Source organism: Ipomoea nil, unplaced genomic scaffold, assembly GCF_001879475.1.
Source record: "Ipomoea nil cultivar Tokyo-kokei standard unplaced genomic scaffold, Asagao_1.1 scaffold0755, whole genome shotgun sequence".
NCBI lineage: Eukaryota > Viridiplantae > Streptophyta > Magnoliopsida > Solanales > Convolvulaceae > Ipomoea > Ipomoea nil.
The window spans coordinates 809,165-825,376 of record NW_017617183.1 but is presented as its reverse complement, the minus strand read 5'-3'; the positions used below and the strand labels follow the sequence as shown (position 1 = coordinate 825,376).

General features: G+C 39.5%; 1 protein-coding gene and 1 pseudogene across 1 annotated transcript; both read left to right on the top strand.

Moving 5' to 3' along the window:
* The first annotated feature begins 259 nt into the window (after positions 1-259).
* Positions 260-3,380, top strand: LOC109176764 (annotated as a pseudogene).
* A 4,790-nt stretch (positions 3,381-8,170) lies between these two features.
* Positions 8,171-9,133, top strand: LOC109176739 (protein FAR1-RELATED SEQUENCE 5-like). Its single transcript, XM_019326133.1, has one exon. It carries the CDS (start codon positions 8,171-8,173, stop codon positions 9,131-9,133), a length of 963 nt encoding a protein of 320 aa, XP_019181678.1.
* Positions 9,134-16,212: the final 7,079 nt, after the last annotated feature.

The following is a 16,212-nucleotide window of genomic DNA, read 5'->3' as shown; positions in this document are numbered from 1 at the left end:
TTATTTTGAGATTTTTTTTTGAGTCGGGATACAAACTAGCATGCATATTGTCATTTGTCCAAATTAAAATAACTCTAAACAACCCACTGCACACTTTTGCATGATTTCTTCTCTCTCTCTACATATATATATATATATATATATATATATATACACACATACCGTACCCCTAACCCACACTCCAATCCACCAAAAGTCTGATCAACCTCAATCTAGTTTGTTTCCTTTATACATTATGTCGACAATCTGAAGAAAAACCATGAATATTAAGATAGAAAGAACGAGAATCGTTAAACCTTTGTATGATGGCAATCCGCCATTAACCACAAGCCAAGTTCCTCTTAGGGGGCGTTTGGTTCAGGTTATATAACATAACCAAGGGAATGTGACATTCCAAAGCTCACATTCCTATGTTTGGTTCACATTATCTCAGAGAATCTAACATTCCCCAGGAATGTCACATTCCCTCCGCATAGGATTTTCAAGGGAATGTGATTCCCTTCAAAATCTTAGGTAATGTAAGATAACCTTAGTTATGTTAGTTTATTATTATTATTATTATTATTATATATATATATATATATATATATATATATATATATATATATAAAATTATTTTTGTAATTATATATATTTTTATTTTTATTATGTTATGTTAGCATATAAAATAATTTTGTTTCTCAAGTTCAAGATTTTAGTTAATATTTTAAAATCATGTAATTATATATGATACCGTTATCTTATTTATTTATTTTAATTTTTAAATTTATTAAAATATATGAAAATATGTTAAGGATATTATAGTGTGTATAAAAGATAACCCTAAACCAAACATGATTATATTACATACCCCAATTTTAACCAAACACAGGAATCTAACATTCCCAGTAATCTAACATTCCCAGCAATCTAACATTCCCTAAGGTAATCTGACATTCCGTGAACCAAACGACCCCTTAGTGTGTTTGATAAGGTCTCTTTTGATACTCATATTGGTATTATTTATGCTTATCGCCCACCCAATTTATATCCTACACCACGGCGTACATTGCACTATGCGCCCAGATGCAAAACGACGTCATTTTAATTATTTTTTTTAAAAAAATTTCCCGCCCCAGTGAATGGCAGTAGGCTTTTCTTTAAAAAAAACCCGCTGTTCAAGAATTTACATAATGTTATACTTGAATACACATAATGTTATACATGAATACACATAATGTTATAACAAAATATACATACTATTTTTAAAAGATAATACACATAATCTAACATAATACATAATAAACATAAACTTTTAACATAATACACATCAACTCTTAACATAATACACACAATTTTTTTGATTCGGATGTACATAATTGTATAAAAAGAATGTACATAATTGTATAAAAAATACACATAACTGTATGAACCAATACACATAACGTTGTGAACAAATACACATAACGTTGTGAACAAATACACATAATCTCAGCAACTTCCTACCGCGCCTCCCAACACGCCCCCAAAACGACGTCGTTTTGGGAGGCGCGCGGCACACAGTGCTATGTACGCCGTGGTGTAGGATATAGCGATTGCCCCTTCGAATAGCACAATCGAGTTAGGGCTTAAAAAAAGCGCTTGCGTTATATAGGGAGTGGGCCGGGAGATTGGGAAAAGACAAGAAGGGTAACTTCGTTATTTTGCTGAATGACAAAGGGGTGAAGTTTGTAGAAGCATCAGGTGAGACTAGGGATGTCAATTTAGCCTGAACCCGATGGGCCAACCCGATAAAAACCAAAACTGACAGGGTTATGGCCCGAACGGGCTAGCCTGATAAAACACATTAGCCCGACAAGCCCGAAATCGATTAACCCGATACCCGATAGGGCTAGCCCGAAATTAAAAGGGCTAGCCCGACAACCCGAACTATTGAAAATTATTATTTATTATAGAAGTGATATGAAACCTAACATACATAAAATAATTATTATAATTAAAAAGAAAATAAATAAATAAATAAACAAATAAATAAATAAATAAATAAATAAATATATATATATATATATATATATATATATATATATATATATATATATATATATATATATATATATATAACTAAATGCTACCCCCGTTTCGCCCCGGCCCGTTATTATTTCTACTCTAAATATGAGTACTCACTTTCAGTTTCTAATTTTAGTTCAGATTGTTCAACCCGCCCGATTAGCCCGACAACCCGAAGTTTATGATTAGGGATAAACCGAACCCGAAAATAAAATATTAATTAACCGATTAGTCCGATCCGATTAGCCCGACGACCCGACAGGGTTAGCCCGAAACCGAGTGAGCTGGCCCGATTGACATCTCTAGGTGAGACCACCCTTGATAAGGTAATGCCTTTCAAGCCATCTGCCTCTTTACTCAACCTTCACCCTAGTCTCATGGGGGTGGCGGAGTTGATCCAAGTTCAACTCACACGTTTCAAATGCGGCGCTCTAGTGGTCGGATTCACTAACCACCACCTTGTGGCGGATGGCCGCTCCACGAGCAATTTCTTGGTTGCATTGGGGAAAGCTTGTTGCGAGGTTATGATTCAGCCCTTACCACTATGTGACCGCACCATTTTCATCCCAAGAAATCCACCCAGAATAGAGTATGATCACGTTGGGGCTGAATACATGCCTAAACAAATAAAGAAAGATGACCATTTCCTCAACAGCGACGATGCAACAATCTTGGACGACATCATGGTTCACAAAGTCCACTTCACCTTAGAGTTCCTAGCCAAGCTCAAGGCCAAGGTCTCCGCCATGAACGGCGATGCCAGGCCATACAGCACCTTCGAAAGCCTCGCGGCTCATCTATGGCGGGCCATAACAAAGGCAAGAAACCTCGGAGGTTTCGAAACTACCCACATAAGAATCGCAGTTGATGGTCGTGCACGCCTTAACCCCAAAGTTCCCAACGAGTATTTTGGCAACTTGGTTTTGTGGGCATTTCCCACCACCAAGGTTAAAGACTTATTGCGTGAGCCTCTTTCGTACGCAACTAAGCTCATCCACGATGCCATTTCGAAGGTCAACAACAACTACTTCAGATCGTTCATAGATTTTGCGAATTCCAAGGTGATCGAGGGTCTTGTTCCAACCGCTGACGTGGATAAGCTCATTCTTTGTCCCAATCTGGAGGTTGATAGCTTGCTAAGGTTTCCATTCTACGACTTAGATTTTGGAACTGGGTGTCCGTACATTTTCATGCTTGCATTTTTGCCGGTAGAAGGATTGATGTTTTTTCTTCCTTCATTGGAGATGGAAGCATTGATGCTTTTATTGCTTTGTTCCAAGACAACTTGGCTACCTTCAAGCAGATTTGCTATTCTCTTGACTAAAGGCTTTGTTTATCCCAACAATACCTTCTCATTTTCTACTTGTAATTTAAATAATATATGCTACACACTATTCCAAATATCTCGGTCGTTATTACATTTCTTGTGGTGTCACTAACTAAATAGCAGTGGTGGTTGTAGTTTGGTGTTGGTGTTGGTGTTGGTTGAAGTTGTGTGGTTGTGATCGTGGTGGTGATGTGTGTAGTGGTGGTATGGTAATAATAATCTAGAAATTAGAAAAAAGATGTGAGAGAAGATAAATACGGGAAAATAAAGAATTCTAAAAATGTATTTCCACTAAAAATCTAAGAAGATATTTTATGTTAAATTGAGCCTTTTTTCGTTGATCCGAATAAATATTTTTGACTTTATTTTTCTTGAATATCCAAACACAATATTCAAGTCATTTTTCGAGTTTCTAAATTTACATCATATCACACCACATGACATAATTTTATATAATTAATTATATAGAACTATCAAAGTATACCAAGATTCAATTAAGCACAAAGACTCATTTATATTACGACTAAATCAGAAAAAACCACTATAATGAATGACTAAATTGGATATTAACACATTTACTAATTTTCTTATAATTTTGTAACTATTCACTTTTTTTTTTTTTTTTGAATGCTACTGGTTCTATTACATTGTAGTATCTGTTCATATACTTTCTCAACCTACTGAAACACAAAGAACCAATAACGCCTCCACTGAGGCTCGAACTCACAACCTTCCAAATGGAAGTCCAACCCGGATACCATTAGACCACATAGTCCCGGATACCATTTTGTAACTATTCACTTTTAATTCAACAACAGATTCATTATTTTGCGTAAATTTTTGTTTGAACTTTAAATATTAGCTGATAAATCACTACAAGAATGAAGATATTTAGTGACAAATATTTTGTGACACTTCATAATTTAGTTACAAATAATACGCTTTTTGTGACCAAAAAAATAAGTCGACACTATTCTGTGGGATAATTCATAATTGTGATAACTTTTTTTTTTGTCACGGATAGTATGGTAATTGTGACAAGAAAATATTTGTTACGAATAAGTTGTCACTATTACTAGAATAATAGTGTCGTAACATACGTTGTCACTATTTGTTGTCACTAAATGTATGTGCATTTTGGCGGCATTATAATTATGGCGGGAACGAATGTAATTGTGACAAAATATAATGTGGACACAAATGTTTGTAGTTTTTGTGACAAATAGTTGTTGGTCACTCTTGTTTATAATATTTGTGACAATTTTTTTGCCAATAAAAATAAAATTGGTTAGTACCATTAGAAATGAGAAACAATTGTGAGAAAAAATATTATTGCCACTAATATTATCACTTTTTGTGATGAAATTGTTAAAAATATTTGTGACGCTCTATAATTTCGTAACAAAAATTACTAATTTGTCACATCAATTCTTATGAATTGCTTGTTCTGCTATCAATATGGAATCTTCATCCCAAAGTTTGATTCAAAATTAATCAAATGACTATCCAAACGACATTAGTCTACTATTTGAACATTAAGAGATATCCAATGTAACGTAGTATAATTTTTACAATATGATTGTATCAAATATATAATATAAAATAAATTATATATAATAAAAATTAGTTATTTGGACGAATTAATCAAATTAGTTAAAGTATAATTTAGTTTGGTTGATTAGATAACAGTTTCTCAAAATAAAAATTCAATTAGTTTGAATCAAACTATCAAAGAGTGTGATACCTGTTTTTTCTAGGTTTTCTACATTCTTCTTCTTTTTTTTTTCTTTTTTTTTTTTCAATTGATCACTCATTTCCTTTCTGATGAAGCCTTTTAAAAATAAAATCACATCATCTTTATCCTATTATTATTATTGTTGTTATAAATAAATATATAATAAAGTATGTATAATTATAATTTTCATTATAAGTATATGTGCATTATTTTGAAATACAAAATAATTATTTTAATATAAAATGTGTACATATTATTTTGGGTCATATAATTGTATATGTATATTTTTCATACTTATGTATTATATTATATGTGTAACGTATGTAAATATATTAATTATTTGTATGTAACATATATTAGTTATGTATGTAAGTAAAATATATATATTGTATAATAATTAAGTATATATGTGTGTGATGTGTAGTATATATATATATATATAATAGGTAGGATAATATTTGTTGAAACTTAAGGTGCATGAGTTTTGTGCTTAAGATGCGTGAGTTTTGTACTTAAGGTGTGTGAGTAGTCTTGTGATTAAGGTGCGTGAGTCTTGTGCTTAAGGTGCGTGAGTTTGTGCTTAAGGTGCGCGTGTGTTTTTGTACTTAAGGTGCGTGAGTTTTGTGCTTAAGGTGCGTGAGGGTTGTGCTGAAGGTGGTATTTTATTTGTGTGTTGAATGTGTGTGTACTGTGTATTTAAAGTGTGTTAAATTAATGCTTAATGTGAGTCTAAATGCACAATCGCACGGGAAGCCCCTCTCGCACATTAAGTACAAATCTCAGGCACATTAGACACAACACTCACGCACATTAAGTACCGCAAAACCGCACGGGAACCTTTCACTATATATATATATATATATATATATATATATATATATATATATATATATATATATATATATATATATATATATATATATAGTGGCCTTCAAGTAGGAACCACTCAATAGGTGAGAACATAAGAACCTAAGTCAATTAATCATTAATATAAAAGATTCAAAAGATTTTAAGAGTAATTTTAGCCCCCTAATAATTTTGACTTAAATAATCAAATTGATTAGATCCCTAGAATTTAGGCCAACAAGAAGGAATTCACTGGGACTCTAATTCAACGATTCATTGGGACTCTAATTCAACGATCTCCATATCCACTCCAGCGCTAGTCACGACCGTCGCCTGCAAATTACGGACAGTGTATCCAACACTGGCAAACTACGTGAAACGACCAAGAAACTCACCGGAGACAATGGCGGCAACAAGCAACAACGAAAGTAAGTCCACTGAAATCCCATTACGGTGTTTGTCATCCGATTGTTGAATTAAATTGAATTTGGACTGCTGAATTCTGGTATGCAAGCCGACAGATGAGTGGAATGCCACACCCTGAGGCACTAAAGTGCACAGACGGAAACCGCCACCCCCTACTGGGTGCCGGCTAATTTTAATGTACAATTACAGAGTAGCATGTGTGCACCTATGTGCTCAGATACGTGCCAATTAGGGATGAAACCGAAATCTCTGCTCCCGATGCGGCGTGTGTGCCTCTACGTGTTCTCGAATGTGCCAAACTCGTCAATACCCCACAATAGGAGTGCATAATGGCTCAAACCTAAGATCCTAATCGGTTTCCAACATTTTGTATTAATAACTTTTCACTGCTCTATAGATGAACCCTGCTCAACATGCTGTGTTATCAACATCTCTCCTGGCACAACGAAGTACTGGACTCCAGAGTGTGAAGCCACCAAGAAGCCTTTCGCGAGTCAGGTGTTTACTAGTTTGGAAGCTGCAATTCAGTTTTACCAAACTTACGCAAAGAGTACTGGGTTTGATATGCGTCATGCATCCGAGAAAAGGGACCCGCATGGAAAGATCACATGGAAGTATGTGTTGTGCTCACGTGCAAGCTTCAAACTTCCTACTAGCGAGGGGGGTGGCGTAGGCATACTGACAACTGATCACAAGAACACAATTAAAAGGCGCAGTGTCACAAACAGAGTGGGGTGCAATGCAAAAATAGTATTCAAGAGATTAGATAGTGATAGTTTTGAGGTAAACTCAATCGGGGAACGCCACACCCATTCATTATGCACACCAATTTCAAGACCATTCATGAAGGCAAATCGAAAACTTGACCTTGGTCACCAAAATTTCATCATCAACTACTCAAAGGCAAACATCGGTCGCGCAAGAGCTTTATACTATACGAAGAGATGGTAAGAGGTTTTGAGAATGTTTGAGCTACAATAACAGATTTTGGTAATTTCAAACGAGATATAGTGGCATATATAGAAGGCATAGATGCCCAACTAGTGATTGATAAGTATATGGAGAAGAAAAACGCGTCACCTGACTTCTATTTTGCCCACGATGTTGACGAGCTAGACTAACTGTGCCAAATATTTTGGGCGGATCCTCAGGCAAGCCAAAATTTCAAGCTATTCGGTGATACTATGTCATTCGACGCCACAAACGGTACAAACAGGTAACCCCCACTATCTTCGCCACCTGTATGCTCTAATTTTTACTGATACGCAAAAAATAATGTGTATGTATTTGTGGTGGTTGCTGTGTGCACCGTTGTAGATCATGGTGTGTACACTAAACCAGTGTGCATAGATGCACCCTGCAAGTGCCTAATGGGCACACAACTGCCTAATACCCTACTTGAAAACACCTCAACCACAGAAGGCTACCAGGCACATGTGTGCCCAGCAGGCACTCAGTGTGTGCCTCCCGTGTTACAAAAAGCAGATTAACATGCTATGCCTTTGTGTAGTACATTGTGTGCACATCCCTAGAATTTTTTGCTTTGTGGTTTTACCCTACTAAAACAAATAACTAACTACTAAAATTATCCCACTCCTTGATTTGTTGCCTGTAGGTACAAATTGGTGTTTGTGCCATTCATCGGGGTTGACCACCACAAGAAGAGCGTGACATTTGCAGCAGGACTAATCGCCCGATAAGATGTGGACTCCTACACCTGGCTGCTCGAACACTTCAAAAATACATTGGGTAAAGTTCCAACATGCACAATTATCGACCAAGACCCCGCAATGAAAGCTGCAATAGCTAGAGTATTTGATACAACTCGCCGCAGGTACTGCATGTGGCACATCATGACAAAGGTTTGCGAGAAGGTAGGGCCAACATTAGCTAAGAGTGATGGATTCCTAACAAGCTTAAACAACGTGGTTTGGAATGAGTTGCAAACAATTGAAGAATTTGAAACAGTCTGGCAAACAGTCATGGAGGACTATAATCTATGTGAGCACAAATGGTTTAACCACTTGTTCGAGATACGTGCACAATGGATACCAATATTATTCAACGGCATGTTCATTGGTGGCTTACTCAGAACAACATCGAGGTCAGAGTCGGAGAATAGCGTATTCAGCAAATGCACTTCCCCCCATCTAAGTTTATCAGAGTTCTTCACAAAGTTCGAGAAAGCAATATACAAACAGCGCCACTACCAATTGCAACTAAACGCAGAATGTGAGGGCAAATTCCCAGAGCTGAAAACACCATTATTGCTAGAGCGTCAAGCTGCCACAACATATACCGTCAAAGTGTTTTATGATGTCCAAAAAGAAATAGTCGACGCGTGCTTCTCATCCCAAGTTGTTAAGAAAACAAATGAAGGATGCACCCTCAAATTTGATATAGAGGACACAAACAAGTCGACATATTCAGTGGAGTACAATTCTACCAACAGAACAGTACAATGCACATGCAAGATGTTCCATAGGATTGGGCTACAGTGCAAACATGTGTTCTTGGCATTCAAGGCTGCAAATCTGGAGCGAATACCGATCCAGTATATCTTACCACGATGGTCACGTAATACATGCTGGCCTCACATGCAGATCTACGCAAACACCGACCAGCATGGTTCGACCGAACACGTGGACGGGGCTACAAGAATGGGGACCGTATTTGATGAGTTCTTCAAGTGTGTTGGGTATGCATATGGTAATAACGACAAAATAACTGAGAAAGCACACAGAGAGAAATAAGCAGAAAGCATACCCCAGGACGAAACCAGAGCATCAAAAAGTGATATTATACATGGCTTCTATGGGACCACCTCATCACCGAACATCAAGGTTCACCCCCTGCAATTGCTAAAAACAAGGGTTTCGGTAAGCGTTTCAAGTCAACAAAGGAGATTGCATCAACACTAGCAACCAAGGGAGGAAGGAAGTGCCGGACATGCAACACATACGGACACCATGATAGTCGCAACTGCGAGTTACGAACGAAAACCACAGGTCACAAGTATGATAACCGAACTGTGCACTTGAGACTAGGATCGTGTGCCTGACTGATGTACTGCCAATTATTTTCTTCACATTCTTTAATGATGTATTTGTGTACAGATAACTAGCTACCCACTCCATTTATCATAGCAATATATGTGTTCATGTGAATTGATTAATTCAATCTGTCTTAAATTAGCTATTGCAGACCGAGTCAATCGATTAAACAGTTTGTGCACATGAAAATACACGTGTGTGCCATTCTTCCAAATGCAACCACCAAGAATTGTTAATACTAGAACGTGTGCACTGGATACCAAACTTGTTTGCCATCACGTGCTGTATACTTGTAGCCACCCCCTAGGTGCGCGCACAGTCAACAGTATTTGCCATTCTGGTCAGACCGTGCCAAAGCGGTCGTTAGGGCCAAAACTACAATTGTTGTGCTATCGCGTAAAACTACGTTTGCTAGAGTGGTCAGTATGACTGGCCAAAACAACCACCACTCATAAATGAAGAGTAAGCACCCAGAAAAATAGAAAATTTGAATACAGAAAGAATAAAAAGGAACATATTCACTGCGCATACCCACATGACCGAGGCTGATACGCTAATCAAGAAACACATATAATAGTGTGCACACGAGAATACACGTGTGTTCCATTCTGCCAAATACATCTACCAAGAATGGTTACTACTAGAACTTGTGCACTAGATACCAAACTTGTGTGCCATCAAGTGCTGCATGGTTGTAGGCACACCCTATGTGCACGCACATTCAACAGTATGTGCCATTATGGTCAGACCGTTCCAAAGCGAACGTGACGACCAAAACTAAAGTTATTGTGCTCTTGCACAAAACTACGTGTGCCAGAGTGGTCGGTCGGACTGGCCAAAACAATCACCACTCATAAATGAAGAGTAAGCACCCAGAAAAATAAAAAATTATATACGGAAACACTAATAAGGAACATATTCACCGTGCATACCCAAATGACCTAGGTTGATACGCTAATCAAGGAACAGAGATAATAGTGTGCACACGAGACTACACGTGTGTGCCAATCTGCCAAATGCACGCACCAAGAAATGTTAATACTGTTTTGTGTGCACTAGATACCAAACTTGTGTGCCACAACGTGTTATATGGTTGTAGCCACACCCTATGTGCACGCACATTCAACATTATGAGCCATTCTAGTCAGACCGTGCCAAAGCGGCCGGTACGGCCAAAACTAAAGTTGTTGTGCTCTTGCACAAAATTACGTGTGCCAGAGTGATCGGTCGGACGGGGCAAAACAACCACCACTCATAAATGAAGAGTAAGCACCCATAAAAATAGAAAATTCTATACGGAAACACTAATAAGGAACATATTCATCGTGCATACCCACATGACCTAGGCTGGTACGCTGATAAAGGAACAGAGATAATAGTGTGCACACGAGAATACACGTGTGTGCCAATATGACAAATGCAACCACCAAGAATTGTAAATACTAGAACATGTGCACTAGATACCAAATTTGTGCCCCATAACGTGTTGTATAGTTATAGCCACACCCTCTGTGCACGCATAGTCAACAGTATGTGCCATTCTGGCCAGACCGTGCCAAAGAAGCCAAAACTACAGTTGTTGTGCTATTGCGTAAATCTAGGTGTGCTAGAGTGGTCGGTGGGACTGGCCAAAACAACCACCACTCATAAATGAAGAGTAAGCACCCAGAAAAACAGAAAATTCCTATACGAAAACACTAATAAGGAACATATTCACTGCACATACCCACATGACCGAGGCTGATACGCTAATCAAGGAACAGAGATAATAGTGTGCACACGAGAACACACGTGTGTGCCAATCTGCCAAATGCAACCACCAAGAATTGTTAATAATAGAACGTGTGTACTCGATACCAAACTTGTGTGCCATCACGACTGCTGTATAGTTGTAGTCATACCCTATGTGCACGCACATTCAACCGTATGTGCCATTCTGGTCACACCATGCCAAATCGGTCGTTACGGCCAAAACTATAGTTGCTGTGCTCTTGCGTAAACCTACATGTGCCAGGGTGGTCGGTACGACTGGACAAAAAAACCACCACTCATAAATGAAGGGCTAGGACGATATGCTAATCAAGAAACAGAGATAATAGTCTGCACACGAGAATACATGTGTGTGTCATTCTACCAAATGCAACTACCAAGAATGGTTAATACTAGCACGTGTGCACAAGAACACTAAATTGTGTGCCATTATGTGTTGTATAGTAGTAATTATGCCCTGATGTGCACGCATGTTGGACAATATGTGCCAGTATGTTTTGACTGAGCCACAACAGTTCTATAGAGCAAACTTTAGTTGGTATACACATGAGTTCAACTAATGTACAAGCATGAAGTGTTCTGACTAGTGTCATGGCACGGATGGTGCACTCAAGCTCATGTGCACTAGGTTAACAATTTGTGTGCCATCATGTATCGGCAGAATCAACCAACACTCGTAACGGAAAAATAGACGCAGAAAAACAATATAAATTAAAATAGGCCACGGTAACAAAAAACATATTCACCGAACATAACCAAGTGAACTAAACTAAACTACTAATCAACTCGTTGCTAAGAAACATAAAGCATAAACTATCTTTGTTCGATTGGATCATGGTATTGGAGTACATTCCGAATGTTCTTCGAATGGTGAGCATTAGTCTCATTCGCCAAAATTTGCCGCATATAAGACATCCTCAACAACTCAAGACCCCTAGTATCACCCCTCTGTAGACCACAATCCCATGCATTCATCGATTGGCCCAAAAAAGACTCCATATGTCGCATTGCAAATACCCCACAATCCACTTTGTTACGAGCATCACGCCAGCGCATCTGCATCCTTCTCGGGATAATCCTCCTAACAATAGCCCCATATCGCAAATCAACCTCATCATCAAGGAACACAGACAACAAATCTTTCTGCAACCACAAAAAGAGCACAACGAAACAAGGTTAACTTAATGAGATGGATAAACCACCAATAGGGTCAAGACAAGTGGGCACACAGGTAGACACGGGCGTGTCATACTGTCCGAGCAGCCATCATACGATACATGTGTGCACTTACGAAAATATGTGTGAGCCGTATTGGACAGAACAGCGGGATAACCACCTACCATAATAAACATACAATGTGTCGTGGGTGAAAAAAACAAATGATTAAAAACCACATACCAACACCTCAGGAGCCCCACCATACTTGTCCTCATTAGTCATGCTAACCGAGGAATTGTCAATTATGTCAATTCGTTTCTGCACCATGTCCACACTAATAACATAGTAGTGTTCACTTTGTAGAATCGGGAAAATAAAATTCACACGTGAAACATACGAAACAAACGACCATAACAACCAAAGACCACTTATAAAACGCCAAATGAACATCAAATACAAAAACTTAAACAAACAGTTTTGAATACCATGACAACACCTTGCCACGACTCATGAGGAGACATCTTCAGTCCCACCTCCATCCTCTCGGAGAACCAGTCTAACCGGCGTGCACGCGACTGAGTTCGTTCCACCACTGTACTGAGCTACAGAAATGGACAAGAAAACAATAAAATTCTAAAACACATAGCTAACTACATTATATTTAACACAAAAGGCAAAAGGGACAAAAGGGAAGATACTGTGGTTTGAATCCCAGCAAAAAGCCCCCGAGGAGAACCCTCGGGCCTATAAATCTCTCTAACGTTCAGAATTCAACACCAGACATCAATTACAGCCACCCGCAACTGAGACCCAACTGCCAAGGACAACATATCCTCACGTGTCGCAGCCCACCCATTGAAGTTTTATAGTTCCTCATGACTAAATTGAAAAGCAACACAACATTAATTTAAACACAATAAACACCATCAACTACCTAAAAATCGGAGAAATGAGAGGCTTACATGTTAGCATGTGGGTGGCCCAGAACCTAATTGTAAAACACATGGTCCCCGAGGGGAGTTGGCAAATACCTAGACATCAAACTCGTACCACCATCTCGAACTACAACCCCAACTCCACGAGGACGCTTCACCTTTACAGGCGCACCCAACGCCGACCCACTTCGCAGCATACCCGGCTACGAACACAAATTTATCAACAAAAAACCAACATAACATAAACAATACGCTGACAATTAAAGAAGGACCAATACCTGGACAAGGGTCACACACTGCAGCCCACAACCAATTCGGCATTCGTCCTCAACAGTTGCATTGCCATCAAGTGGTTCAGCTACCTCCCCACCAAAATGTGTGGGCCCGGTGGGGGTTTGCAATGGCATGTTCAACAAAGACTGAAAAATCAATTTAACAATTAAACGCAAAGTTCACCAAACTCGCAGTGTGCACCTGCGTAGCAAAGAGTGTGCATGCGTGATAGTGAGACCACCCTGAAAATCTGTATGTGCAACCAAAATGGAAAAAAAAAAAAAAAAAAAAAAAAAAAAAAAAAAAAAAAAAAAAAAAAAAAAAGACAAAACAACCGCACCAACAACCCATACGACTAAAGAAACAGAGTTCGTTTCGCGGAGAACACGAAAGATACAGATGTGCACATAGGTTTAACTGCGTGTGCCATACTATACATCAATACCGAAAAGGAAAATTAACCAACCAAAACCGTACAACTGAAGAGCATATCTTTCTAGAGTTTACATAATGTGACAGCCTAAATGAATAAATAACACAGCAACCTAAGACATCGCCATACTTACCAAACCAACTAATACAACGTAGTCCCCTTAACAAAAAAAAAAAAAAAAAAAAAAAACAAGCTGCCTTCAATACACAATATCTGTACTACAATCACAACGACAGCATCGCACAAAACCCAAAAACACCCAAAAGTCCAAGAGTGCTAGCCTAGACTAGAGCCTTCCTAAATTTTTTACGCTTGTAGACAAGCATACTTACAGCTCGATCCCGGACAACAGGTGGATCAACATCACTCTCAAGGACATCTGGCGGATCAACTCGGGCAACACCTACAACCCCGGTAGCATCATCATACTCGCGCACCACATCCACAACATCATCCCACCGCTGCGAAGGCCAACCCTGAGACAACCCGAGGCTAAAAGATAGCATGTCCAACATCTCATTACGCTCCTGAATGGCACGCTCAATCTCTCCAAGTGCACGCACGTTATCTGGGTTAGCCCAAAAAGCATCCTGAGTCGGCGTGAACAACGAATCTGTAGACTCTTGAGAATCCCCACCTTGACCATACATTTGTAAGCCCCTCCCTAACATCAAAAGCGACGCGCTCATGACCTAGATGAGGCTATCCGTCTGTACACTAGACTCGGCTCCACCAGCCTCCTGAATCACCCGAATCAACTCTAATAGAGCGCATGCCACACCCCTTGCCTTCTCAATAACCCGATCAGCCAAAGGTTGCAACACATAAGAGAATAACATTATCAGACAAACCCCAACACAAACACACAACACCCCCTTCCCCCTACCAAAACCACAAAATAAAACATGAGCTAATCAGAATGCGGGTTGTGCACCCCAGTGCCATTGCACATACCAGGGTGTGCCATCTTACTCCACCATGTGCACAAACCAATACTCAGCCCAAACAAAGAAACCAGGAAAAAATGCAATAGCTAGAGAGATAAGATACCTTGCCTTGATCATCCTCTACAGAACCAACAGACGGACCACCTTCAATGCCATCACCCTCCCTCTGAACAACATCACCAGGCTCGCAAGGTAGTGGAACCGCACAGAATCGTGGCACCAAAGTCCCCAACCCAAACCCACCACCACGGATCTCAGCAAACTCCCGCTCACGGAGAATCTTGCTCGTCCAACCAATAAAGGTTGGAGAAGCTCTAGGTACAACCCTACGCATCTACACAACACGATCCACATAAAACATCTGCACAACAGAAAGGAACACACATCAAAACAAACACGCTAGCGCAAAAACCAACAATAAGCAAATGGAAAAAAGTTATTATTACCGTCAAGAATAAGATAGGCCCAATGAAACGTTGCTTCGTATTTACCAACCACTGTTCACGCGTCTCGACCAAACTATCTAACAGAAACTTACACCAATTCAGATTCTTAATCCTCCCAACCTCCTCACAATCGTCCAAGATCATCTGGTAGGCATACCCATTGTGCATACACCGTATCAACGTGCTAACCATCAACGTCGTGAAATTCCACTAGAACCACTCACACCCCGCACCTAACAAACCCATCTGATCAGATATCCGCGTTGGTGTAATAGCATGCGACGATGCAGAAAAATGGCCCCTCCAACCAAGCAAGAAGTTACTAACATCATTATCGCCTCGCTTCGTGATCTCCACCTCACCCCTAGGTAGCCCAAGTATAGCCTCCACATCCTCTTCATGGATTTTCACTAAAACCCCATTGCCCAATCCTAACGTCATCGTTGTTGGATCAAAATTCTGCAACAACTACCGTCCCAACCTACCAGGCGTCTCCATAATCTCCAAGTCCAACAACTTCCCAAATCCCAACTCACAAACTGCCCGGCGTTGCCGTCTACCTAGCTTCTGACACCCCTCGACAAGGACCCTAGCAGAACACCTAGTTGTCATGCTTGGAAAGCGGGCCTCCTCCTCTGGAGTCAACTCATAATCAGGTTCAGCCTCCAGCCTTCGAAGGAATGCCCGTGCCCCCATAGCACCACCACCCCTGGCATTTGTACCACGACCCCCATGCGGCAGTCCACCCTCACCCTGAGGTTGATCACCTACACAATGCATTACACCAAACAATAACAAAAAATCACGCAATTAGAAA

Excerpts from the sequence above, each read along its gene's own strand:
- LOC109176739 (XM_019326133.1), top strand. The coding sequence starts at position 8,171 with ATGAAAGCTGCAATAGCTAGAGTATTTGATACAACTCGCCGCAGGTAC.